The sequence below is a fragment of the Coregonus lavaretus genome (genome assembly GCF_964263955.1).
Source record: "Coregonus lavaretus genome assembly, chromosome: 2".
Taxonomy (NCBI): domain Eukaryota; kingdom Metazoa; phylum Chordata; class Actinopteri; order Salmoniformes; family Salmonidae; genus Coregonus; species Coregonus lavaretus.
Genome location: NC_139989.1, coordinates 32,774,057 through 32,800,408, shown reverse-complemented (window position 1 = coordinate 32,800,408; position 26,352 = coordinate 32,774,057). Strand labels below are relative to the sequence as shown.

General features: G+C 43.9%; 1 protein-coding gene across 1 annotated transcript in view; it reads right to left on the bottom strand.

The window, feature by feature from the left end:
• Positions 1 to 8,165: 8,165 nt before the first annotated feature.
• LOC311137927 (bromodomain-containing protein 4-like) overlaps positions 8,166 to 26,352 on the bottom strand; it is a 37,798-nt gene continuing 19,611 nt past the window's right edge. The window contains exons 8-21 of the mRNA XM_084172543.1: positions 24,901 to 25,179; positions 24,216 to 24,430; positions 23,037 to 23,416; positions 22,593 to 22,700; positions 22,049 to 22,338; positions 21,459 to 21,678; positions 20,602 to 21,071; positions 16,385 to 16,703; positions 15,963 to 16,069; positions 15,399 to 15,564; positions 13,868 to 13,995; positions 13,068 to 13,273; positions 12,425 to 12,698; positions 8,166 to 11,484 (exon numbers count right to left, since the gene is read on the bottom strand). Coding sequence (XP_084028669.1) covers positions 11,416 to 11,484; positions 12,425 to 12,698; positions 13,068 to 13,273; positions 13,868 to 13,995; positions 15,399 to 15,564; positions 15,963 to 16,069; positions 16,385 to 16,703; positions 20,602 to 21,071; positions 21,459 to 21,678; positions 22,049 to 22,338; positions 22,593 to 22,700; positions 23,037 to 23,416; positions 24,216 to 24,430; positions 24,901 to 25,179 — 3,231 coding nt within the window. The 3' untranslated portion in view covers positions 8,166 to 11,415. The remainder of the gene's footprint in view (positions 11,485 to 12,424; positions 12,699 to 13,067; positions 13,274 to 13,867; positions 13,996 to 15,398; positions 15,565 to 15,962; positions 16,070 to 16,384; positions 16,704 to 20,601; positions 21,072 to 21,458; positions 21,679 to 22,048; positions 22,339 to 22,592; positions 22,701 to 23,036; positions 23,417 to 24,215; positions 24,431 to 24,900; positions 25,180 to 26,352) is intronic.

The following is a 26,352-nucleotide window of genomic DNA, read 5'->3' as shown; positions in this document are numbered from 1 at the left end:
TAAGGGCACTCTCCTACCCCTCCCATTTCCTCTGGTTGGCCGAAATGTAGGTTCCTCATACCTAGTTTTGTTATCAGCTTTAATATGGGGGACGTGCACATTGTCAGAGAGGCTCCCTAGGATAGTTGCACTATTGGTACCTGTTTTAGAGGCAATATATTCCTTGTTAGTTGTTTTATCACGTCTCATAAAGTGGAGATATCCACAGGTCATATCGTCCTCTGATAGAGGCTTACCCATAGTACCAAACATCTCACTCGCTGAAGAAGGTTTCGGGAACATCACTATTCCGGACCCATTTGGTGTTGCCCTCCTACCCAGGCCCTGCAGCATATTTACCCAGGAAATGGTTGACTTCAATTGGTTGTTCTGTATTTCCACCCCGAGACTGAGGAAGCAAGCAGAGCATTACACATAACATTCATGGCCCAGTGGATGTGGATCACGGCCTCCCCTCCTTCTGTCTCCATGGAGTCCATGCAGAACTGTTGAGTCTTCATCAGGTGGCAGGTCCTGGTCATTCTTCATTCTTTTGGTGGGTGCTTCTCCATCTTCTGGCAGTGTGACAGGTGGTGCCATCCCAGTCTCTCGGTCACTCTGACTGCCGTCGGGGTAGCCTGGATCACTTGGTATGGTCCCATCCATGTTGGCTGGTTCCATTTTCGCTTGTGAACCTTCAGTTTAACCCAGTCTCCAATTTGGACAGGGATGTCGTCTTTATCCTCTCCGGCTGGCACTTCCTGGGCTTTCCTAGAATGAGAATACAGAGACCTAACAGTAGAAGTTAGTTCCTTCATATATCCTAACAGGTCATCTTCCAGTCTAGCAGGTCAGTCTGTTTGTCAGTCATGGGCCTATGAGATGGGACATTCATGGGACGGCCTGTTAACATCTCATGAGGGTTATACCCGGTACCTCTGTTGGGGCTGCTTCACATTTTCATCAGCACCAGAGGTACACACTCTACCCAGGTTTTACCTGTCGAGTGGCAGATAGAGACACACATTTCTGATCTATCCCCAGCATTTTGGGCTATGACATCTCCAGTGAAACGGGTGTCATTGTCTGCAGACAGAGTTTCTGGGATTCCGAATCTAGGGCATACTTCCCTTACCAGAATTTTAGCTACTGTTTTAGCATCACAGTGGGTAGTAGGAAATGCCTCTACCCATCTTGTGAATCTGTCAATTATTACTAAACAATAGCGCTTTCTCTCCTTTCTTTCAGTCATATCAACAAAATCCATTTCAATGTGTGTAAATGGGCCACTAGGTGAGGGGAAATTACCAGGTTTAAGTGGTGTCCCCTTGGCAATGTTGTATTGTATGCATGTGACGCATTTAAACATGTGTTTCTTGTGAAATCTTGGTTACCATATCCCCTCTTGACGAATTACACATCCCATGTGCCATTCGGCAAACCGACGGGATAAGCTGTGTTGGCAACACAGGTTTACCTGAAAGGTGTTGTTTCCAGAGGCCATCAGGGCCCTGGGAGCAACCTCTGGCCTCCCAAAGGGAGGGAGACGTGTGGTCAGTCGCCTGTTGTTGTTGCAAATCAACAACAGGCGAGGCCACAGCAGAAGCCAGATACACAGCATGGGTGTGAGACCTGGTAGCAGCAGCTTTAGCAGCAATGTCAGCAAGGTCATTTCCTTTACTGGCCTCATCTTGGTTACCCGTATGGGCCTGGACATTAAGAATAGCCAATTTAGCAGGAAGTTTCATAGCCGAAATAAGAGCCAAAACGTATGGTTTGTTCTTCATAGGGGTCCCTGATACATTGGTGAAACCTCTAGCCTTCCAAACGCCTGCCCATGATAAACATACACCAATTGCGTAGGCAGAGTGAGTAAATGTTAGCTGTTTTTCCCTCAGCAGCCTCACAAGCTGTGGTGAGAGCTTGTAACTCTGCTTGTGGTGCAGAGAAATGATCAGGGAGGGACTGCTCTATGTGTAGGGAGTTATCTATGGTTGTAACAGCAAAGCCTGCATGTTTTCTACCTGTTGTCTGATCAATGTAGGCCGACCCATCTACGAAAAGTGTCATGTCAGCCAACTCAAGAGGTTCATCAAATAGGTCAGGTCTTGCTTTTGCATCAAGTTCGATTAGGTCAGAACACACGTGTGGGGTTCCTTAGCTAGTTCCACCTCGGCCTCTTCTGAAGCCCGGCTATGGTGCCCAACCTCCCTGGTCCACAGCAGTGGGACACTGGTGTCTCATATGTCCAGCTATACCACATCCTCAGCAGACTATAGGCTCACCTATGTGCCTCCTCCGGTAGGTTTGATAGGGCTGGAATGGCTGTGGATTACCATAAGGTCGTGGTGGAAACTGTACCTGTTGGGCTGGAGCGGCTGCAGGAGGCCATGGCTGTGGAACAGGTGTCGGGGCTGGAGCAGGTGTTGGGGTGCTCAGCATCAATGTGTCTGGCTTGCTACTTTTCTCTAGTGCAGCCAGCTGGGCCTTCACGAGTTGTGTCTGCAGGCCTGTTTTCTTTGATATTTCTTCAGCCTTTTTTTTTGTTGTCTTCTTCCAGAATTTACAGTGATGTCTCATATAGTCCTCTTTTTCTGGCCCATCCTTGCGGTCCCAGCCAACTACTTCTTTCAGTTTCTGTTGTACGGACTCTGGCAGGTTCCTGCAGGCTCTGTCATAGAATAGTTCTTCACTGGTTTGGGTGTTATCATACCTTTCACCAGTCTCATTAATTCTTGTTTCTTCATTCTCTCCACATCATCGTAGTATTTCTTTCAGAGCGCCAGCTCTTCAGCTGCTATTCTGTCTTCCATGTCTTGTCTGGCTCCTGGGGAGAAAGCACCTTTTGTGTCTCCTTCCCATCTTATCTTGTATTTGCTTTCTCTTCTCCATCTTAACCTCTTCATCCTCTCTCGCTCTATCCCTTTGTCTTGCATCCTCTCTCTCAAACATTTCTTTGTCCCTCTGCCACTTTGCTTCACATTCTCTGTCCGCTCTCCACTGTTCCTCTCTCTTGTTCTGTCTACTCTCCATCGTTCTTCACTTTCGTGATTAATCTCTTCTCTCTTCCTTTCATTTTGTTGTTCTTCCTTCACTGATTGTCCTGTCCTGGTGTAGGGGTATTTAGGCTTGGATGCAGTGAGTGGCTTGGTTCTTGCATCCAGACTTAGTTTATTCAGTTCAGCTGATAGTCTGGTTGCCACAGAGGGCCCTGACCCGGGGTTTGTGGAACTCTCTTCTCCCTCTTCGGTTTCTTCCAGGGTGCCCCTAATGATGACTGTTTTTACTTTTGGTTCTGGTTCAAAGCCAACCTGTCTCAGAGGGAATGCACCTCCCTTGTAGCCGGAACAATCATCATATGGGGGAGGTGGTGGTGGTGCTGTTGGGAGGGCGGGATATTATTTTTTTATAGGGCTTCTTTTCAGATTTTTCTTCTTCCATTTTGACTACAGTCTGTAGATGGTTTATCCTGGATCGTACCCAGAACACGGTTCCCTCTGACTGGAGTGGTTGTAAAACAGTTACAGATACCAGTGTAGATGGTTTATCCTGGATCGTACCCAGAACACGGTTCCCTCTGACCAGAGTGGTTGTAAAACAGTTACAGATACCAGTGTAGATGGTTTATCCTGGATCGTACCCAGAACACGGTTCCCTCTGACCAGAGTGGTTGTAAAACAGTTACAGATACCAGTGTAGATGGTTTATCCTGGATTGTACCCAGAACACGGTTCCCTCTGACCAGAGTGGTTGTAAAACAGTTACAGATACCAGTGTGGCTTTTTTTCTCTGCCCTTTTCTCCTGTTTTCTCTTCTCCATGATGTCATGGACGATATTACATCGATTATTGTTAAAAGACCCATCCTTTGGAAATTTACTCCCCAGAGGCAATAGTCCAATCATGCCATTTCTTGAATATCCATATAATGTATTTAATCAAGGCTGGGTACTGTTACCCCAGGTATTCAACAGGAGTAACACATTTCATAGCTATTGGTCCAGTGGATGTGTGAGAGGGACCCGTTGAGTTGTCTGCCATGGTTGCTATTTTTATTGGGGTCGTCCTATGTGTATTGTGGGCTAAAATGCAAATGTATTTCCTATATCAGTGGGTGCCTAACGCTATCTACCTATTACTATCTCTATTAATAGTTTGGGGTAAGAAAACAGTGAGGTGGAAATACAGTGTATACACCAGTATAATGCTTTATGTCTCACCATCCCCATATAGACAGGATGATAAATTACTTTAAATTGAATACAGTCCAGGCGAACTGATAACTTAATGGTATTACAACCGTTCTAACTTCTTCAGGCAAATTCTCATTTGGAAATGGCCCTAAAACAGTTTTAAAAGAGGTTCCACTCAATACAGACAAGGACAACCTATATCTAAAGTCATTCGTTTCTATAACAGTTTTAGCATATAAATCAAGATCTAATGCGGCACATCTTGCCTGATGTCCGTTATTAGTAAATGTCCATTCAACCAAGGCAAATGCTCTTCGTTCACCAGAATTATAGCTCCACCATCTAGCCATTAATGATTCATCATCAAACAAATACATGCCTAACCATCACCGATAGTCAGTCACTCATAATCATAATATACAATTTCTACAACATACAACATAACTAGGACAAACACCTTGTTTACCAACCTAGCACTCCGGAGTACACAATTACAGGCGGTCACTCACTCCTGGCAAGCTCGCCAAAATGTTGAGGATTCTTTGCACAGTGCTGATATTCTCTTATTCTTAAACAAACCTTAAACTTTAGAAAATGACACAGACAACGGCTTCTGAGTATATGTAAAATATCTTTAGTTATGCAATTGCAGGCAGAAGTTAATACAGAGTCAACAGGATTTGTATAGCTCTTCATAAGTTCTGCAAAGTGTCCAAAACAATCTCTACTTTTCATACAAGCACGCCCCTCCCTGGCAGAAATTGAAACAATACAGGTCTATCTGTTCCTCAAGTTGCACTAACTCCAAAAAGTTTTGGGACACTAAAGTCCATGGAGAATAAGAGCACCTCCTCCCAGCTACCCACTGCACTGAGGCTAGGAAACACTGTCACCACCGATAAATCAAAGATAATCGAGAATTTCAAGAAGCATTTTGCTACGGCTGGCCATGCTTTCCACCTGGCTACCCCTACCCCGGCCACCAGCTCTGCACCCTCCGCTGCAACTTGCCCATGCCCCACCCCCACCCCCACCCAAATTCAGACAGCTGATGTTCTGAAAGAGCTGCAAAATCTGGACCCCTACAAATCAGCTGGGCTAGACAATCTGCACCCTTTCTTTCTTCCCCTATTACTAGCCTGTTCAACCTCTCTTTCGTATCGTCTGAGATCCCCAGAGATTGGATAGCTGCCGCGGTCATCCACCTCTTCAAAGGGGATGACACTATAGATCCAAACTGTTACAGACCTATATCCATCCTGCCCTGCCTTTCGAAAGTATTTGAAAGCCAAGTTAACAAACAGATCACCGACCATTTAGAATCCCACCATATGCAATCTGGTTTCCGAGCTGGTCATGGGTGCACCTCAGCCATGCTCAAGGTCCTAAACGATATTATAACCGCGATCGATAAAAGACAGTACTGTGCAGCCGTCTTCATCGACCTGGCCAAGGCTTTCGACTCTATCAATCACTGCATTCTTATTGGCAGACTAAATAGCCTTGGTTTCTCAAATGACTGCCTCGCCTGGTTCACCAACTACTTCTCAGATAGAGTTCAATGTGTCAAATCGGAGGGCCTGTTGTCTGGACCTCTGGCAGTCTCTATGGGGGTGCCACAGGGTTCAATTCTCGGGCCTACTCTATTCTCTGTGTATATCAATGATGTCGCTCTTGCTGCTGGTGACTCTCAGATCCACCTCTACACAAACGACACCATTTTGTATACATCTGGCCCTTCATTGGACACTGTGTTAACAAACCTCCAAACAAGCTTCAATGCCATACAACACTCCTTCCGTAGCCTCCAACTGCTCTTAAACGCTAGTAAAACGAAATGCATCTTCTTCATGCTCTTCTATCGAACGCTGCTTGCACCCACCCGCCCGACTAGAATCACTACTCTCGGCGGGTCTGACCTAGAGTATGTGGACAACTACAAATACCTAGGTGTCTGGTTAGACAGTAAACTCTCCTTCCAGACTCACATTAAGCATATCCAATCCAAAGTTAAATCTAGAATTGGCTTCCTATTCCGCAACAAAGCCTCCTTCACTCATGCTGCTAAACATGCCCTCGTAAAACTGACTATCCTACCGATCCTTGACTTTGGCGATGTCATTTACAAAATAGCCTCCAACATTCTACTCAGCAAATTGGATATAGTCGATCACAGTGCCATCCGTTTTGTCATCAAAGCCCCATATACTATCCACCATTGTGACCTGTACGCTCTCGTTGGCTGGCCCTCACTACATATTCGTCGCCAAACCCACTGGCTCCATGTCATCTATAAATCACTGCTAGGCAAATCCCTGCCTTATCTTAGCTCATTGGTCACCATAGCAACACCCACCCGTAGTATGCGCTCCAGCAGGTATATCTCACTGGTCATCCCCAAAGCCAACACCTCCTTTGGCCGCCATTCCTTCCAGTTCTCTGCTGCTAATGACTGGAACAAACAGCAAAAATCTCTGAAGCTGGAGACACTTATCTCCCTCACTAACTTTAAGCATCAGTTGTCAGAGCAGCTTACCGATCACTGCACCTGTACACAGCCCATCTGTAATTAGCCCACCCAACTACCTCATCCCCATATTGTTATTTATTTTGTTAATTTGCACCCCAGTATCTCTATTTGCACATCATCTTCTGCACATCTATCACTCCAGTGTTAATACTCAATTGTAATTATTTTGCACTATGGCCTATTTATTGCCCTACCTCCATAACTTACTAAATTTGCACACACTGTATATAGATTTTCTATTGTGTTTTTGACTGTACGTTTTGTTTATCCCATATGTAACTCTGTGTTGTTGTTGTTTTTAATTGCACTGCTTTGCTTTATCTTGGCCAGGTCGCAGTTGTAAATGAGAACTTGTTCTCAACTGGCCTACCTGGTTAAATAAAGGTAAAATAAAATAAAAAATTCTCTCTATCCATTCAGAAAGTATTCAGACCCCTTCACCTTTTCCACATTTTGTTACAGCCTGAATTTAAAACGGATTAAATTGAGAATTTGTGTCACTGGCCTACACACAATACCCCATAATGTCAAAGTGGAATTATGTTTTTAGAAATTTACACAAATTAATTAAAAACGAAGAGCACAAATATATTGAGTAAAAAAGTATTCAACTCCTTTCTGATGGCAAGCCTAAATAAGTTCAGGAGAAAAATGTGCTTAACCAGTCACATAATAAGTTGCATGGAATCACTCTGTATGCAATAGTGTTTAACATGTTTTTTGTTATGACTACCTCATCTCTATACACATACAATTATATGTGAGGTCCCTCAGTCAAGCAGTGAATTTGAAACAGATTCAACCACAAAGACCAGGGAGGTTTTCCAATGCCTCGCAAAGAAGGTCACCTATTGCAGACATTGAATATCCCTTTGAGCATGGTGAAGTTATTACACTTTAGAAGGGTATCACTAGACCCAGTCACTACAAAGATACAGGCGTCCTTCCTAACACAGTTGCCGAAGAGGAAGGAAACCACTCAGGAATTTCACCATGAGGCCAATGGTGACTTTAAATGGCTGTGATAGAAAACTGAGGATGGATCAACATTGTAGTTAGTCCACAATACTAACCTAATTGACAGGGTGAAAAGGAAGCAAGCTTGTACAGAATAAAAATATTCCAAAACATGCATCCTGTTTGCAACAAGGCACTAAATGAATACTGCAAGAAATATGGCAAAGCAATTAACTTTTTGTCCTGGTATGAATACTTTCTGAAGGCACTGTATATGCTACAAATGGGAAGCTTCACTATTCCTCCAATCTCTCTCCCTCAAAAGGAAAAAAAGTTAGTATCCCTAAGAAAGTATGAGATAGTTTTACAGATATAGATTGCACCAGTACCGTACTACATAAATTGTCCATCCCCGACATCACGGAACCAAACGTAGGACTTCACTAAGGAAACCAGTCCAGAGCCCTTATTACCATAATCCAATGTAATGAAAAAGAGGAAAACCAACATTTTGTTTCTTTTTTATTTTCTATAAAAGAGATGAGTTTACTCCATGATCATAACAGATTGAATCACTGACCTCGACAGACCACTCACATACCAAACAATAATCGAGGAAAATGTTACACAAAACCCCCCAAAAAACAAAAGACCAAAAATTTTACACAAAATAAAAAACCTGAATAAAAGCAAACTCTCTGCTGAGCACATTCTGAAGAAGAATCCATATCTATGGCACTTAACGTCCATCAGTTACCATGGGGATAAAAAGAAGGAATTAATAAAAGGCTTGAAGGAATGAAAAAGTATTTTACCTTTTCATAACTTGTCTAACAAAACAAAAGTATATATAGGCTATTCATATATGGTGGACTTCATCAAAATGATGACTGTGACTTTAGCAAAGAAACTCGTTCTCGTAGCATTTTGTATATTAATCTTCATCCCCATTTTAAATTGCTTTTCTACAAATGGGGCACATGCGTCCCTGCGCCACATGCTAAAATCATACATACACACTCATCCACACAAACGTTCTGACACACAAATGCTAATGTGGCGCGGCACAGAGACATGTCTACTCAAAACTGTACTGATTGAATGAAAATGAGAAAGTAGTTGAGTCAAGTGTACACTCATACCACAGAAGTCCAGCTAAAACTAGATTTAAACCTGAATATCGTTAAATGGGTAAAATAGAAAATGCTGACTTTTCCTTTGACTTTTTACACAAGCTTATCCTAAATCTCCCTCCCTCCCCGTCAAATATTACACCTCCCAGTCCCTTCCCACCCGTACATACTGTATCCACCCCAAGTGTAATATATGCCAACTAGTATCATAGAACAATACAGGCACTGGAGAAAAACACCATAAGAGAAAACTCAGAGGACCGGGTCAGAGGTCAACTCGTCGTGACCCTCGACCTGTGACCCCCTCACCAACAGAATTACAACTCACATGTATCCACTAGAATCGAACAAGAAAAATTATAGAAATCAGAGCTGTTTTTGTAGGGTTTTCTTCTAGAACGTATTATTATTATTGTCATTTATTAATTTCTCATATTTGTGTACGGCTAAAAGAGTTGCCCTCTGATTAATGGTAGTCATAATGATAAGACTCATGCACAGACTAGCCAGGAGGTGGAGCTATTTTTTGGTCTCTGCTCTCTGCATTAGTAAAGTCTGGAGGGTGGAGTTACATCCCAAATGGCACCCTATTTCCTATATAGTACACTACAGTACCCCATGTGCCCTGGTCAAAAGTAATGCACTATATAGGGAGCATTTTGGATGCATCCTGGAACTAAATCTTTAAGAAGTGTCTAATCTGTTCTTATAAGATCCCAATAAAGTTGCTGTTAGAACTAATTATGTTTTGAGGTTTGCCTCTCACCCCATTCCTTGTCCCCAAATTACAGAAAGTAGAGTGGCGGGCTCACTACCAGATTAAAACACTTTGGATATGTTCAAATAACCATACCAGCACACCACTTATATTGCATGTCCAATACATTGCTTCACTGTAAGTAGTATGCTAGTGTGGATAATGTAACATATTATTTTAATTTTACCTATGCAAATTCCAGGCCAATATACGAGCAAGGAAAAGGGAGGAATAAACAGTTTATAAATCAAACAGTTCAGTAATAGTTACTGCTTCTCTGGTTCAATAGTTTGTGAATCAGCTGCAAAATAGGAACATTTCATTAATTAATGACCACTTTCCTAGCTGTCTCTAAGCGTAATAATACACTATAAGGTGTTACAGTGATGGTGAACTCCCATTCAAACCAACCAAGACATAGCTCTAGAAACAGCTGGACTCTGGCTTCATCCCAAATGGCATCCTATTCCCTTTATAGTGCACTACTAAATTAGTGCACTATGTAGGGAATCAGGTGCCATTTGGGACTAAGCCTCTGCTCTGCCTCTGCTCTGCCTCTCGTAGTGATCAGAATGTTTTGCTCCAGCTTCAGATGACGAAGGAAATATGAAAACTTCAAATGGTTCTTTAATTAATAACACTTGTCGGAATAATGCATATATTAGGTTTTATCCTCTTAAAAAACTACCTAAAAGCTTTGTGTGAAGAGGGGTGAACAGGACAAGGAAAACAATCTATTTATATATTATTAAGAAAAAACACGTTATATGAACAAAGAAGCGTTTTTTTAAAAGGAGAAGTAGGAGGAGTTCAGCATTAAAAAGGTAATTGTTGTTTGGCATAGACGGTGGGGGAAGTGTGTTGGTGAGGGGAGGGCGGGGTAAAAATAAAAATATATTTAAAAAAACAAATAAACAGTAATTATAGAATAAGAAAATACCTCTTTACAGTAGATCCTACATAATGAAAACAAATCTGCACTTAATTCTGCTTTCTCCCTCCTGCTGCCGGTGGACTGTCCCATACTTTGTTGTTACTGATTTGTTCATATGCCCAGGCAGGGAGAGATAGGCCTATCTAATGTACTGTCTGTGTGTGTGTGTGTGGACAATGGACAGGAGTGAGGCCGAAGGCAAAGCTGTACTGTACCTCCTCTCCTGAGAAAAAATACATGTCAGAAGTTGAAGTCCCTCATTGGTGGGGACTTCCCTCAAGTTGAAGTCCCCACCATTTCCTTGCATGTGTTCTTTCTCTAACAAAACAAAAAACAGATCACATAAAAATACTTATTCTGCCTCTCTTATCAGACAGACGTCTGTCTGGCAGTCTATTTGAACGCCTCGGTCCGTACATACGCATCAGTACTTTATTGTTTCTCAGAGCAGTTCACCATTACTGTGTTTCCGTTATCGTCTTTAACTCCATTTACAAGATTGTTCTCCTTCGCTCTGTCCCATGTGAAAGTATCAAACAGGTGTGACATTACATGACCACCAGGAGTCCTTTCCCTCAACAAGGGTCAAATCCCCCAGAGAAACGACACCAAACGCGGTTGAAAATATCCTGTTTAGGTCGCTCCTTCAATGTGGCATCTTACTTCCAAAGAGGCTGCATAGCAGAGCAGCTAACAGCCCAGTAGTATCTCGCCAGTCTGGGCCAGTCCAGCTGAAGATAACCCTGTCTGCCCTGCTCTGGAGAGGGGGGGGCGGGAATTGTTTAATTCATGTCCTGCATCTTGGTTCATTAACCCCCCCCATCTGTGATGTCATACAGAAGATTCCATTTCATAAAAAATGTTCCATTCCATATTCATTATTCCGTTATGTGTTCTTTTTGCAGTTTCAAGTTTCTGGGGGTTCTCTCGTCATCAGAACAAGTTCTCCTCAAAGATAGCCATCAGGTCGCTTTGGAAATTCATGTCGATGGTCGCCGCCATCTGTAGAGGGTAGAGGAAAGAGATTGAGGTGTCAGAAGAGCTGAGAGACTGAATACGGCATAGAGACTGATCACAACATAAACTCATTAAGGACACTGCTTTTGTGCTTCTTCCCTTCTGTCAATTCCCAAAGACATGGATATGGATGGTGTTAAGAGATAGATGGGAGGTGTTGAATGGAGCTGAAGGATGGGACTAATAACAACAACTAATAACAACAAGATAACTAGTGTAAGACATGCTGTGTCCATAATAAGTATATAGGTTATATATTGTGAGCTTTTGTGAAAGAGCACAGTTAGAAAGATATGGCATATAGAAGCAAACCAGATGGACATCATGAAAATGATCGGAGGAAGTTCAGGAGTAAAAACAAACAAAATATAATTATAGACTGTGTCCATAAAATGTATATAGTATGTATAAGCATGAAGTAGAGGCCTAAGCATTGTTGTTCACTAGTTTACTCCAATTAGGGAAGGGATGGTGGGGTTGGAAAGTAATAAAGGGAAATATTTAAAAAACAATTTAAAAAAAACATGGATATGTAAAACAAAATGTTTTATAAAATGCAATACATGAGATAGGACATGCAATTGATCCTGTTACATATGGGGATATTATTTGACAATATCATATCGTTTTGACAATATCGCAATATTATTTTTGCACTAGTTGGCTGTATCTGCACCAAAACTCCATTATTTTTCCTTCAAAGCTTTTTCTCAATCTTCTTTTTAAATAGGGAACCAATTTGTTTTCAGCACTTATTCCCATGAATGATCAAAACTTTTTTTAATGACTCATGTATCTGCATCAGACATATGGTGAGCAATATGTTTGGACCATGGAATCGCAATAATAAGTACCGCGATAACATCGTATCGTGAGGACCCTGGGAATTCCCAGACCTTCCAACTATGTGGGAAACTAGTCTCACCGCCTCTCTCCTCCTCCTCTCCTGCTCGCGGCGTCGCGCTAGCTCCCTCTGCTGGTCCTGGGCTGAGGGCTGGGGCGGTGTGGGGGCCTGTGGGGGCTGGGGGAGGGCAGCGGGCTGGGCCTGGGGGGCTGGTGCCTGGGGTTGCTGCTGGGCCTGGGGGGTCTGGATGTGTTGCTGCTGCTGCTCCAGCCGTCTGCTTCGAGGCTCCTCATGAACCCTCCTCGACTGCTGCTGCTGAGGCTCAAGGATATCCTCATCATCCCTGTCACGACCCCTGAGAGAGAGAGGAGTGAGTTTCCCAATGGCATTGTAGACAACGTTCTCTTGACGACCAAGACTTACTCATAGAACAGCAAAGTGCTTCAATTTGACAAATGATGTTCATTCAGACAGAGAGAGGGAGAGAGACAGAAAAGGAATGTGTTTCGCAAAGGCTTGGTAGCTAACGTGGTATGTTCTTTCCCTCGACAATCCCAGACCCGCAAGACTCATATAACAGCAAAGTGAAACTTAATTTGACACATTTTCTTCACTCACACACACAGAACATTTATTGTCAAACATCGATGTTGAAATACACAAAGAAACATTTAATGCAGGGTTGAAAATGTGTTTTTGAAGACAACCCAACTGTAACCCTCACCGTAGTTTCTCCTGCTCCCGGCGCAGTTTGTCCCTCTCAGCCTGCTCAGCCTGGGCCTTAAGAGCCTTCTCCCTCTCCTCTTTCTCCCGGGCGGCCCGGCGGAACTGCTCGAAGCTGTCGCTAGACGACTTCACTGCAGACAAGGGCGCCGACGTGGACTTCTGGGCCAGGCTGGCCCACGAGCCCATGTTCTTCAGTTTCACATCCTGACCGACGGATAGATGGAAAGATAAACGGATGGAGACAGACAGACAGACATGAGGAAGAGCAGATACGTTAGTATTTGATCATGACTGAACAACGGGTTGACTCATCACATAGCCACTCATTTCAATAGTTTGGGTCTGATGGTATTCTCATAATTAGAGATAATATACGAGTATACCAAACATTAGGAACACACCTTCCTAATATTGAGTTGCAACCCCCCCCCGCCCTCAGAACAGCCTCAATTCGCCGGGGCATGGACTCTACAAGGTGTCGAAAGCATTCCACGGGGATGCTGGCCCATGTTCACTCCAATGCTTTCCACAGTTGTGTCAAGTTGGCTGGATGTCCTTTGGGTGGTGGACCATTCTTTGATACACACGGGAAACTGTTGAGCGACTTACATGAGCAATTAGGGTTAAGTGCCTTGCTCAAGGGCATGTCAACAGATTTTTCACCTAGTCGGCTCTGGGATTTGACCTTTCGGTTACTGGTCCAACACTCTTAACTGCTAGTCTACCTGCCGTCCCATATGTTTATAATAAGGTGTGTGTGTATGGCAACGTGCTGCCCTGTCTTTCAACCACCTGTACCTTTTTGGGGGCGACGGGCGTTTTGGGCTCCTGTTTGAACTTGTCCTTGTCTGGCAGGGAGGAGGAGGGAGGACCGCTGGGCTCTGAGGAACGGATGACCGGCCGAGAGCTGTCCATCGTCTTCACATCTGATGCACGGAAACGCATACAAGGAATACAGAGCATGTCAAAAAGATAGCACGCATTTGCTCATTTGTTGTACACATAACACCACACACAATCACGTTTATTCTTATGGAACGTGTTTGTCTGCATCTGAGCACTATTCCCCAATATTGTTCTTCCACACACAGTACACACACACACACACACACGCATAGTACACCCCCATAAATAGTACACCCAGAAATAAAACACACTAGAGCTGGGGCCAAAAGATCATATCACAGTATAAAAAATTAATTGACAGTATTTTATGTTTTTGAATAATAAAAGTTCTACATTTGCTTTATGAGTAGTGCATGACCCTCGGGTGGCAACACATATTCTTAGTGTTTTTAATGGGTCTTTCTCCATTCTGATTGTTTTATACTGTTCAATCAAACTTCAACAAAAATTTTTTTTGGGGGGGGGGCATATTCATCAATTTCTGCATTTCCTCATTTGAGATCATTTCCAAACTGCCACGCAGGGCTGCACGATATGGGCAATAAATCTAGGCCTTGTTTTTAACCAAATATTGACTTGCGATTTAGAGCAAAACACTTTGAACTGTTGGAATCATGGAAATATAAATGATTATTCTAATTCTATAGTTAGAATATAATAGTGGGCACTTTGAATACAGTGTTTGACATGACAACGAATGAAAATGCCAAGGAGTTATTGTGACAGAGTAGAAACCAAAGTGTTGGTCAGTGTTTCCCAGGGGACCCTATAACCTTTGGCTACATTTTACGTTTTCTCTTACTTCATGTAGCTAACATATTCATGCTTCGCCTATTCCTTTCTGATTTAGAAGACACTGATGCACAAACACACTGATATAGGCCTACACTAACACTGAAATCAGGTTGTATTAGCTAGCTACATCTGTTCTGACGCAATACATTTATTAGCTAGCCAGCTGACTAGCGATTAGCATTAGCGGCTAACACTATTTTAGCCACAACTTGCTAAGAAAAGACAAACTAGCTGTTTGCAGACAGTAAAAGACAAACTAACAGTGTAATTATAGAACCCTTGTGGATTTATATAAAGATGCAAAGTAGAAAGCAGCTTCATTGTCATTGACATCTTGTTGCATCTGCTGCATTGACTATACAGTATACTGCCCAGCCCTAACACACACAGTTTTGTATTGCTATCCTTGTGAGGACGAATGAATTGATTCCCATCCAAAATCCTATTTTCCCTAACCCTAAATCTAACCCTAACCCTTAACCTAACCATAACCCTAACATTAAAAAAAGACTTGTGGGGACCGGCAAAAAATCACAACTTCTCTGAATTTCTCTTGTTTTACTATCCTTGTGAGGACTTCTGGTACCCACAAGAATAGTTAAAAACACACAAATACCAGTGTACTCACTCTGCTGTACGTGGCCGGGTAGAGAGGGCTTGCTGTGGCTGTCTGGGTGTTTGTGAGGGTCTTGTCTCATGGCTGAGCTGAAGGGCTCGCCTCCTCTTCCCATCACTGGAGAGCGAGGCAGCTTCTCTTCTTTCAAACCTACCAGGGCCGGGGGTGCACGCTGCTCCTTCAACACACAGCACACAGCCGGACAGGGTTAAAGGCACATTCTGGAAGATGTTCTGCTGTTCAACGGTCGTTTCGATGAATAATATACACCCATTGAAAAACAGACTCAGGGTTGTGGCTTAAAAGGTTAACACGTACATTCCTCACACACACACAGAGGCTCTATCGAACTTCACACGGCACAACCAGGGATTCAAATTGTATTTGTTTTCGTTTAAATACCTTTAGCTTTTGATTGAGCCTGCCTGGGGCGCACTTTTTGTTAAGGCTAGTCAATTAACTCCATTGTTCCAGGCAAGCTCAAACAATCCATATAGTTTTGAGAGAAAACGAATATTATTTGAATCCACGTTTGCAAAACAGATGCAGACTGACAGAAATAGAGACGCTACTCACTTTCTTGGGCTGCAGGTTGTGTGTTGGAGACTGGTGCGTTATAGGGGGATACTGGGGGAGGTGGGGGGAATGCATCATGATGGGGGAGGGATTCTCCCTTAGGTGCCCTGTAGGCAGAACAGAGAGAGGGAATGATTAGAATCACCATTTAGTCTGATTCAAATCCTACAGCACAGTGTCCTAACATACTGAAACTCACGACGTGGCGTTCCAGGTTGTCTCTTTTGCAGTCACACTGTATAGATTGCTATGTTACAATAATGTGGTTCCTGAGACACTACACACTTCTCCAGGTGTTGAGATTGAAGAAAAGACGATCTGGATCACCAACCACTGACTGACTGTTATGGATAGGGGTGTGAACACTAGTCTTCCAATCAATCTACCAATTTAAATCAACCAAATCAACACTTGAGTCTCACCACTGTTGTATGGATCAGCCTTGATCTGTCGAGGGGAGGGATGTTGCTGTTGTTGGATGATGTGCTGTGCTTTGGTGGAGGACTGCATGGACCCCTTGTGTTGCGCTGCAGCGGCCTGCCTGTCTGACTGACCCGTCTGCTGCACCACCGGCCCCTGGGACGGGAAACCCATTTGGGCATGCTGCTGCAGGTGGCGGGCTACCTGGTGCGGGGGTAGGATCTGCTGGGGGTGGCGCGAGGGGGGGGTGGGTTTGGACTGGGGCTGGGGGGGCTGGACTAAGAGCTGGGGCGGCTGAAGAGAGGGCTGGGAGGGCTGCACCTAGGATAGGAGGATAGGATCACTTTAATGTCCCATAGGGCAAATTTTACTAAGACACACAGTGATTCTGTATAAGAAATAAACAATGTACATTACACACTCAACATAAACAACACAAATATTATATATACATTATGTGGACCCAAAGAAGAGTAGCTGTTGCTTCTGCAAAAGCTAAATGGGGATCCAAATAAACTAGGGCTGACCCCATTTAGTCGACTGGTCGATTGTTCGGTCGATAAGCTGTTGGTCGACAGATTCTGTTTAGTCGAGCAGTTGCAATTATTATTATTTTTCATGGTGCACAAGACACCCGTCTGAGTCGCGCCTGTCTCAGTGGACTAATCCATTGCGGCAACCACGGGGATGGCGCAGTCCCTCACTCTAAGACATGTGATACTGAAATTGTATATGGTTATATTATGTAAAAATAAAGGTGCAATCTAAATCTAATATTATTTTATAACAAATACGCTTTCTCCCGCGTTGGATAGTATACCGTAGAATTGGCGCCTTTCCCTATGTTGCCATGTACATAATAGCAAAATTAACCAGCATATTGGGATTGAGAACAATGCAGAGACGAGGAAACAACCCTTGCCTTAAGCCCTATTCAGACGGGACTTATTTTACTGGGGGTGGTCAGGTAATGTAATTATGTGCACAAGCACAAAACACCACATCAGTAATTTTAGTCCCGTCCAAATGTCAGTAATTTGTAAATGGCAGGAGAGTAACCATGCCAGCCAGGAGGGAGAGGTTTTTGTTGTGTTTGTTTTTTTGGGAGGGGGGAGGGGTCTCGGATGGTTGAGGGGCAGCTCTCTGGGAACTGTGGGAGGATCTTGGATGATTGGTGGCCTGGCGGTTGGGAGCTTGGGCCGGTGGGTCGCTGGTTCGGGTGCCCGTTTTGACTTGGTGGGCAATCTGTCGACGTGCCCTTGGGCGGGGCGCTTGACCCTGGTTGCTCCTGTAGGTCGTTCTGGACGGAGCCGGTTAGATGACTGAAAATGTTGAGCGGCTTCACTGCAGGTAGATTGTATGTTTTAATATATTTTTTAAACAATTCCAGCCAGAATAACCTACTGTTTTTTGGCAAATGCCAAGGTCCTCTGATAATACTAGTCCCTGCGAATCGACATCCCTGTGTTTTGAGAGAAATGTTTGAGTTTGACAGGTGTTGCTCACGGTTGGAGCAAGAAAACAATAACTGATTCAATAAATTGAACGAAGTGCTGCAAATAGCCTATATATGAAGGGCCTACATGTATCAACTTTCACAGTGAATGCTTTTGTTCATATGTTTTGTGCAAATGAATAGAATATTGCCAAATTCATCAGTAAAAAATATTGCGCCTATTTAAATGTGATCCTTGCTGTTAATAGATTGCAAAGCAGCATACAACTGACCTAAACGTTTGGAAATGTTAAGTTCACTTTCGCATCCATAGCCTTAAAACGCATCTCAAGTGCACTGTTTAGCTCACATCTGAAGGCTGGGGGGCAATTAGGACGTCTACTGCGGATTGCTAAAATATCCTAATGGTTATGATCACATTCCTCAATTGAAATATTATGGCGACAGAAAGTTGGGAACCAAGCTCGAGTTATCAGTGTAGCCCTGTTATCGCCTGGACTTGACGCCTAGAAAAAAAACCTCCAGGCTTCCGTCATAACTGTCAATTTATAAAAAATAAAGGATTACAGGGGGCAGTTTGGAAAAAACGAACACCGTCCGAATCATCCTCTGGAATAACGGGCATTCTGGAATAATAATTACGTAACCAATGTTGTCTAGTAATACTAGTCCCGTGCGAATAGGGCTTAGCCTAATTGTCTAAGAAAATTGTGGAGATAGCAAACCCCAACTTAATTAGGTCTATAATCAAATCAAATTGTATTTGTCACATGCGCCGAATACAACAGGTGTAGACCTTACATTGAAATGCTTAATTCCAAGCCCTTAACCAAAAATGCAGTTTTAAGAAAAATATGTGTTAAGTAAAATATTGATAAAAACAACAAATAATTAAAGAGCAGCAGTAAAGTAACAGTAGCGAGGCTATATACACAGGGGGTACCGGTACAGAGTCAATGTACAGGGGCACAGGTTAGTCGAGGTAATATGTACATGTAGGTAGAGTTATTAACATGACTATGCATAGATAATAAACAGAGAGTAGCAGCAGCGTAAAAAGAGGGGGTTGGGGAAGGACAATGCAAATATTCTGGGTAGCCATTTGATTAGATGTTCAGGAGCCTTATGGCTTGGGGGTAGAAGCTGTTAAGAAGCCTTTTGGACCTAGCTGTTAAACGTGCCTGGCTTTATAAATCATCCATTTATATCTACAGAAATAAGACAGATCTTGCTTCTGTTGCCTGTTTGAGTGTTTGTTTAATAGCCTACTGATTCCATGAGCACAAAGCCTCATGCAACAGCAAAATGTTGGATAAAGCAACTTCAGAGTTGTCTGTTTTTAATCTTTATAAAATTATTTTGTTAGAACAGACTGGTGTTACTTATTATTTAGTGTTGTTTACGCTGTTCCAAACAGGCAGGAAAATAATATTGTAATCTAACAGCACCCGTTTGTCACACATAATATGCACACAGCTATCGCTCCTATACCCTCCTTTTTGGTCTCCTTCTTATTGTTATTACAATTATTATTATGATCATCATTATAATAATAAATAATGTCGTTATCATTAGTAGGCTTTATAGAGTAGCCTTGTATAACCACCATCGAGCTGTAGGCCTAAGAGTGTGTCCTGTTTATAGTCTTAATACCGTAACTTACTTAGGCCTATATTTCAATATTTAGTCTACTGTATCAATCAATAGTTTATTCGTTCATGCCATCAGACAGCATACAAGACATTCATGCTTTGAAATGCAATCAAGCATTTTAGTTTTAAAATGAAATAACAAAGGGAGCTTTGAATAATTAGCCTAAACAATAAATACATCGCAATTCACGAATGCATGCAACTGTTTTTAGTCTGCTGTAATAAAGGCTTTATCTTTTTATTTCATTAGAACACTCTCTGGTACACTTTAGTGTTGTTTACACTTTTCCAAATGGTCAGAAAAAATAATATTGTAATCTAACAGCAACTGTTTGGCACACATAATACTCACAACGCTTGCTCCTATACCCTCCTATTTCTTGATCTCCAGTAGTTTCCACAACTAAGTCAAATGTCTTCAACAGATCTGACTTCCCCTTTCCCTCCTGAGCAACCAGTAAACATTTGCCCGTTTTGAGTTTCTTTTTCACGTCCTCCGCATCCATTTGGTTGTCGACATTACTGTGTTCGTAGTTTGTTATAACCAATTTATTGATGTGATTATGATAGGCTACAGATCAGGCCCTATTGGTCACATGCATGCGATGCTTACATGTTTTGCGTAAAGAGAGCAAGGGTTGAGGGAATAGGGAATGTTTTTCCTAAACAAATTAGGAATTTCGGTAACATAACTTTTCAGTCAGAAACAAGTAAGAAACTAAATGGCTGAAAGTATGTTGCAGCTTCAGCACGGACAGCGCAATAAACACTTGCTGTGCTGTCTTTTGCTGCAGTAGGGAGGAGAGCGAGACAACGTGCGCCAGTCACACAGGCACTCACTGTCTTTTTTAAACACAGTGTGATCATCAGGCTCTTTCTTTTGTTATTTGTGTAAATCAAACAGTGTGCATCAGACAAGCTCAGTGCATATGTAGTTATTTTATTCAAACACATAGGGTGTGTCTGCCTATATATGGAAAAATAAGTTTAAACATGCCGACCAATTGATTGGTCGAAAGAACAGGACGAATCTCGGTCGATCAATATTTTTTTTGTCGGGGACAGCCCTAAAATAAATATATTACACACTCAACATATACACAATACAGACCTGTACAGACTGCAGGAGGGGAGCCTGGTTCTGTTGTTGGCGAACCTGGAGAGACTGCATGATCTGCTGGGGATTGTGTGGTTGTTGGCCAGGTCGTCCCTGGCTCTGTCCCTGCTGGAGCTGCTGCAGGTAGAGATGCACCTGGCTGAGGGGTAAGGGCGGAATCACCTCCTCATCGTCCTCCAGGAGCATCTGAGGGGGCTGGGAGGACAGCAGGCCCTGAGGGGTGAGGGTGGGGGGGGACAGGGGCCGCTGCTGCAGGGACTGAGGGGGGGCGGGGTGGAGGATGTGGGGCGGGAGGTGATGCTGGGGTGGAGGGGCTTGTGGCTGGAGCTGCTGTTGTTGTTGTTGTTGTTGTAGGGTTGGCTGGGGCTGGGGCGCTGGTTGCTGCTGCTGGAGGGGTTTGGGAGGTAGAGCTGCTGCCCTGTGGCTGGGTCGAGACGGCTGCTGGGGCAAGGCGTTGTGCAAAGCTACAGGTGAAGAAGAGGAAGGGAAACAATGAGAAAATGTGGTTAGCAGAGTCAGGATGGAAACATCACATTGAAAAAAAGTAAAAGGACTGCCTAGTTAATCTAATTGTAGGTCAATAAATGCTTAGAATAAACGTTTAGGATAACGCGAGACAGACTTATTGCAGAACTGGGTTCAAATAGTGTTTGTTTTCTTTCAAATACTTTGCTTGCGTTCGATCGAGGCTGCCCAGTACACCAGATGGGTGGGGTTGGCACATTATGGACTATTCCATTGGTCCCATTACGCCAGGCAAGCTCAAATCAACCACAGCTCAAGTATTAGAAAAAAAATACAAAAGACTATCTGACCTCAGGCAGGTGTGGCTTGAAGAGGTCTGGATTTACCTGGGTTAGGGTTGGGGAGGATGGGGTGCTGGTTGAGAAAGGGGTGCGTCTCTGGGGACACGGGCCCCGCTGCGGAGTGAGCGTTGAGGTGGGGGGGCACGGCGGGCGACGAGGAGTGGTGGTGCTGGGACAGGTGCATGAGGGGCTGCTGGCCGAAGTGGGGCAGCGAATCAAACGTGTTCTCCAGCAGCTGGGAGGACTCCAACGCCGTGACCGTTACCTAGACATTACACACACGCACAATCATACACTGAACTTCACTGCTGCACTTTTCAGTGATTCCTGATCTGTGATGTGAACAAATGCTTTTTGAATCAGCTGTATAGTCCCGCTGTACAGTCCCCATCCGTATCAAATCAAATGTTATTGGTCGCATACACATATTTAGCAGATGTTATTGCGGGTGTAGCGAAATGCTTGCTATATATGTTTTGTATATTGTCTATTGCTTTGCTGAGGGAAAATGTACCTACGACTGTGATATGTGGTTGTCTCACCTAGCTATCTAAATGACTAAAATGTCAAATATGTTGTCTCCGGCTAGAGCAGGCTACTACTTTTAATTATCTAATAAATTCAATCAATCTTACCGGGGGAGGAGGGGCAATGTAGGTGGCGGGGGAGGGGTTATGGTGCTGTTGGTGCTTCAGGTGGATGCTGGGCTGCAGGACAGGAGCCTGGGGGTGAGGGTGGGCCTGGGGGTGAGGGTGAGCCTGGGGGTGAGGGTGAGCCTGGGGGTGAGGGTGAGCCTGGGGGTGAGGGTGAGCCTGGGGGTGAGGGTGGCCCTGGGGGAGGGGACCAGCTCCAGACAAGGCGTGGTGGAGATGGGTCTTCTTCCCTTCGTTGGCCCCGTGGCCTTTCTTCTGTTTAGGAGCTATTCCTGACAAGAGAAGGGAGAGAGAAGGAGATCCTGACTATTAAATGAAGCTTTCTTCTATCAATTCTGAATACGTTAGAAAAATCTGTTGACCACAGCCACAATGTGAGATTGTCAAATATTCAAGTATTGACCATGATATATGCATGAGGTAAATAATGAGGCACATGCGAAATACCTCAATGCTTCAAACCAAAGAAGATATTATAGGCTTAAAACAACATTTGAGGAGTGAAATAAGAAGGGCGTGTCCCTACCCTTCTCCTCATCACTGTCTGAGGAGCTGGAGTCGCTGCTGTCCGAGTCAGAGGAGGAGCTGGCCTTGGTCTTGGCGGCCGTCATGGCCTCCATGGTCTTCTCTGCCACTATAGGAGAGGGCAGCACGTGACTCGACATCTTCTCAAGACAAACTATCTTCCCCGAACATGTTAGGTCAACATAACACACTGCATTGCTCAGACAGTTTTAAAGGAAACCGCTTGGCAAACCGATTTTTTAAAAGAGTGATCTAGGAGCTAGAGGAAAGCTGTGGAAAAGTCCTTATCAATACCTCTTCTTGTTATTCATGTTTTGTAACTGTCATTTTGGGATTGATTTGAATTAATTATGCAACATTATTAAATGACAAATTATTTGTAGGTGCTCAGGGAGTTTCTGTTTGGTCCATAGGGGGAGGCAAAGACATTCATGATGAGACTCACCAGGAACCTTCTTCTTGTTCTTGCGGAGGCACGACGACACGTATCTCTCCAGCTCCCTCAGCGTGGACGGCTTGAGCGTCTCAAAGTCGATCTCGATCTCGTCGGGGTTGGAGTTCTTCAGCGAGGGCTCTCTGGACTGGATGATGTGGACCACACGACCCAGCTTGTCACCGGGCAGCTTGTTGATGTCCAGACTCAGCTGCCTCTTCTCCTCGTACGACATGGGTTTACCCTTCTCCCCGGGGGCTCCGGCTGCAGCCGGGTCCTCCTCCAGGCCCTCCCCCAAGCCCGACACGGGCTGCAGAGCTGGGGGCTGCAGCGCTGCCTGAGGGCCCACGGCTGCAGAGCGGTTGTTCTTCACCGCACCTCCCTCCTTCTTACTGCCAAGATCAGAGCAGAACATATAAACCATCAGTACTATTTCAACTGGAATACTACTTCAACCTTTGTCTCTATTCCAATGTCCATACAAGCATACCACTTAGAACGAAGTATCTAAGTAGTATGCTAGTATATGGACATTGGAATGTAGCCACAGTAACATAACATCTATGGGAAATGCAGAGAGAGCCCAAGGCAGAGGGAGAACACAAATCATGTTTACACAAATCATGTTTACACACTTGCTGTGGAATTTAGACATTAGAAGCTTATAAATGGCTTAGAGGATTAACAACAAAACAGCTTCGTGAAGTAATTTGACAAAGACAATCAGTGCTTTGAAGTCAGCAATGTTTATAATGTGTCAATACAATCCATGCGCTCAGCAAATTCTGTGTCCCCTTGTAAATGTCACAGGTCCTGACTTCTGTACTAATACCACACCTAAGACAGAAATACCCATAGCTGTGTATTGTACCGTGCGTTGGAGAACCAGTCCAGTGCAGTACAGAGGGGTATACTACAAAGCAGGATCAATGAGTTAGCCAGTTAACTTTAATAAGCAACCAGACATAACTCTTGATTTTCAGGTTAATTTAAAAAGCTACATTTAAATATTTGTTTTCGGGGTTTTTTATTAATTCGACCATGCCCATTTCCAGCTCATCAACAAAATAACAAAAAACGTATATCAAAATATTTAGGCAAGTTAGCTGGCTTACTCCTTGGTCCTGCCTTGTAGCATACCCCTCTTCTCAGCTTGGCTCAGTAGTGTGAAAAGGCTATTATTGTTGCTACCTGGGTTTCTTGGTCTTCTTGGGCAGCAGCTCCTTGTTGTTGCTGCTGCTGCTGTTGTTCTTGGACTTCTTGGGGAACTGGATGGCCGGCTCCGGGATCTCCTCCACCGCTCCTTTCCTTTTGTGCTTGTCTTTCTTCTTCTCCTTCTCTTTCCTCTTTGGTTTGCTGGCCTGTGGCTGCGAGAGGGCCGCCAGCTGCTCGTGGACAGCTTTGAGCTGAAACAGACAGAAAGGAAATTAAAACGGTCAAACACAATGGATAGGCATTGACTGGAAGTCACCAAATATCCCATGGGGTCAGAAATGACACAGTACCCCTCATCCACCCTCAAGGATTCAATTCGATTTGAAACAACTTTATTTATCCATCAAATGTATCACAAATTGATGCCATTAGTGCCAACATAGAAATATCAGGAAGATGATAGTTATGAGGGGGTTATTGTTCATTACAATAATGTATGATGAATAGAGATGTCATCAGAGAAGCTGGAATCCCTCAAATCAGGGGAAGAAATCCCATCCTATTTGCATTCAATGTTGTTGTTTTGCTGTTGCCTTGTTCTTTTTTTATATAATACTCAGATCTCACTTGTAAAATAAATCTAATACTCAGAAAGGATAAATAAAAAGTAAATAAAAACAATATCTCCCAAAATATTATATTTCCTTCTGTCTTTCCTCACCTGTTCCTGTAGCTCGGCCAGTCTCTGGGCTCTCTCCTCCTCCAAGTCGTTGGTGGAGGATTCCGACTCCGATGACGAATCACTGGAGCTGTCCGAGGAGGAAGCGGGGTGTTTGACCGAGGAGGCTGGACCTAGGATGGAAGAGGCTGGAACTAGGATGGGTGGCGGCTGGGACTTGATGATGGGGGCGGAGGACTGGAGCAGCGCGGGGCCAGGAGCCGAAACCAACGTCTCCTCGGGCTCGTCTGGCATCTTGGCGAAGCGCATCTCAAACACGTCCTGTTGGAGAGAGAGAGAGGAAGGGAGAGAGAGAGAGGACACACTCAGTGTCAGAGTAAGGATAGAGAACAGAACTTGGTGGTGTTCAATAGGGCGCACCGTAGCAAAACTAGTTGCAATGGAAAAGCAAACATCAGCGTTCTGATTTTGGAAAAGTTCAGGAACTGGTAGTACCTATGAATTTCACTCAGTTTCAAAACGTATTCTCCCTACTGAACTACCCAGATTTCAAACACATCTGCTGCACCAGTAAAACAAACACAGCAAATAGTTCAGCAAACAGGTACATGAAAAGGCCTAAGCTCATGTGGGCATTTGTTATGAAATAGATTTTTGTGACTTACATTTATCTCGTATATACCTTGCATGTGTATCTGTCATGCGTGAATGTTGCCGTTTATATATACATACACACATATATATACACTGCTCAAAAAAATAAAGGGAACACTAAAATAACACATCCTAGATCTGAATGAATGAAATAATCTTATTAAATACTTTTTTCTTTACATAGTTGAATGTGCTGACAACAAAATCACACAAAAATTATCAATGGAAATCTAATTTATCAACCCATGGAGGTCTGGATTTGGAGTCAACCTCAAAACTAAAGTGGAAAACCACACTACAGGCTGATCCAACTTTGATGTAATGTCCTTAAAACAAGTCAAAAATGAGGCTCAGTAGTGTGTGGCTTCCACATGCCTGTATGACCTCCCTACAACGCCTGGGCATGCTCCTGATGAGGTGGCGGATGGTCTCCTGAGGGATCTTCTCCCAGACCTGGACTAAAGCATCCACCAACTCCCGGACAGTCTGTGGTGCAACGTGGCGTTGGTGGATGGAGTGAGACATGATGTCCCAGATGTGCTCAATTGGATTCAGGTCTGGGGAACGGGCGGGCCAGTCCATAGCATCAATGCCTTCCTCTTGCAGGAACTGCTGACACACTCCAGCCACATGAGGTCTAGCATTGTCTTGCATTAGGAGGAACCCAGGGCCAACCGCACCAGCATATGGTCTCACAAGGGGTCTGAGGATCTCATCTCGGTACCTAATGGCAGTCAGGCTACCTCTGGCGAGCACATGGAGGGCTGTGCGGCCCCCCAAAGAAATGCCACTCCACACCATGACTGACCCACCGCCAAACCGGTCATGCTGGAGGATGTT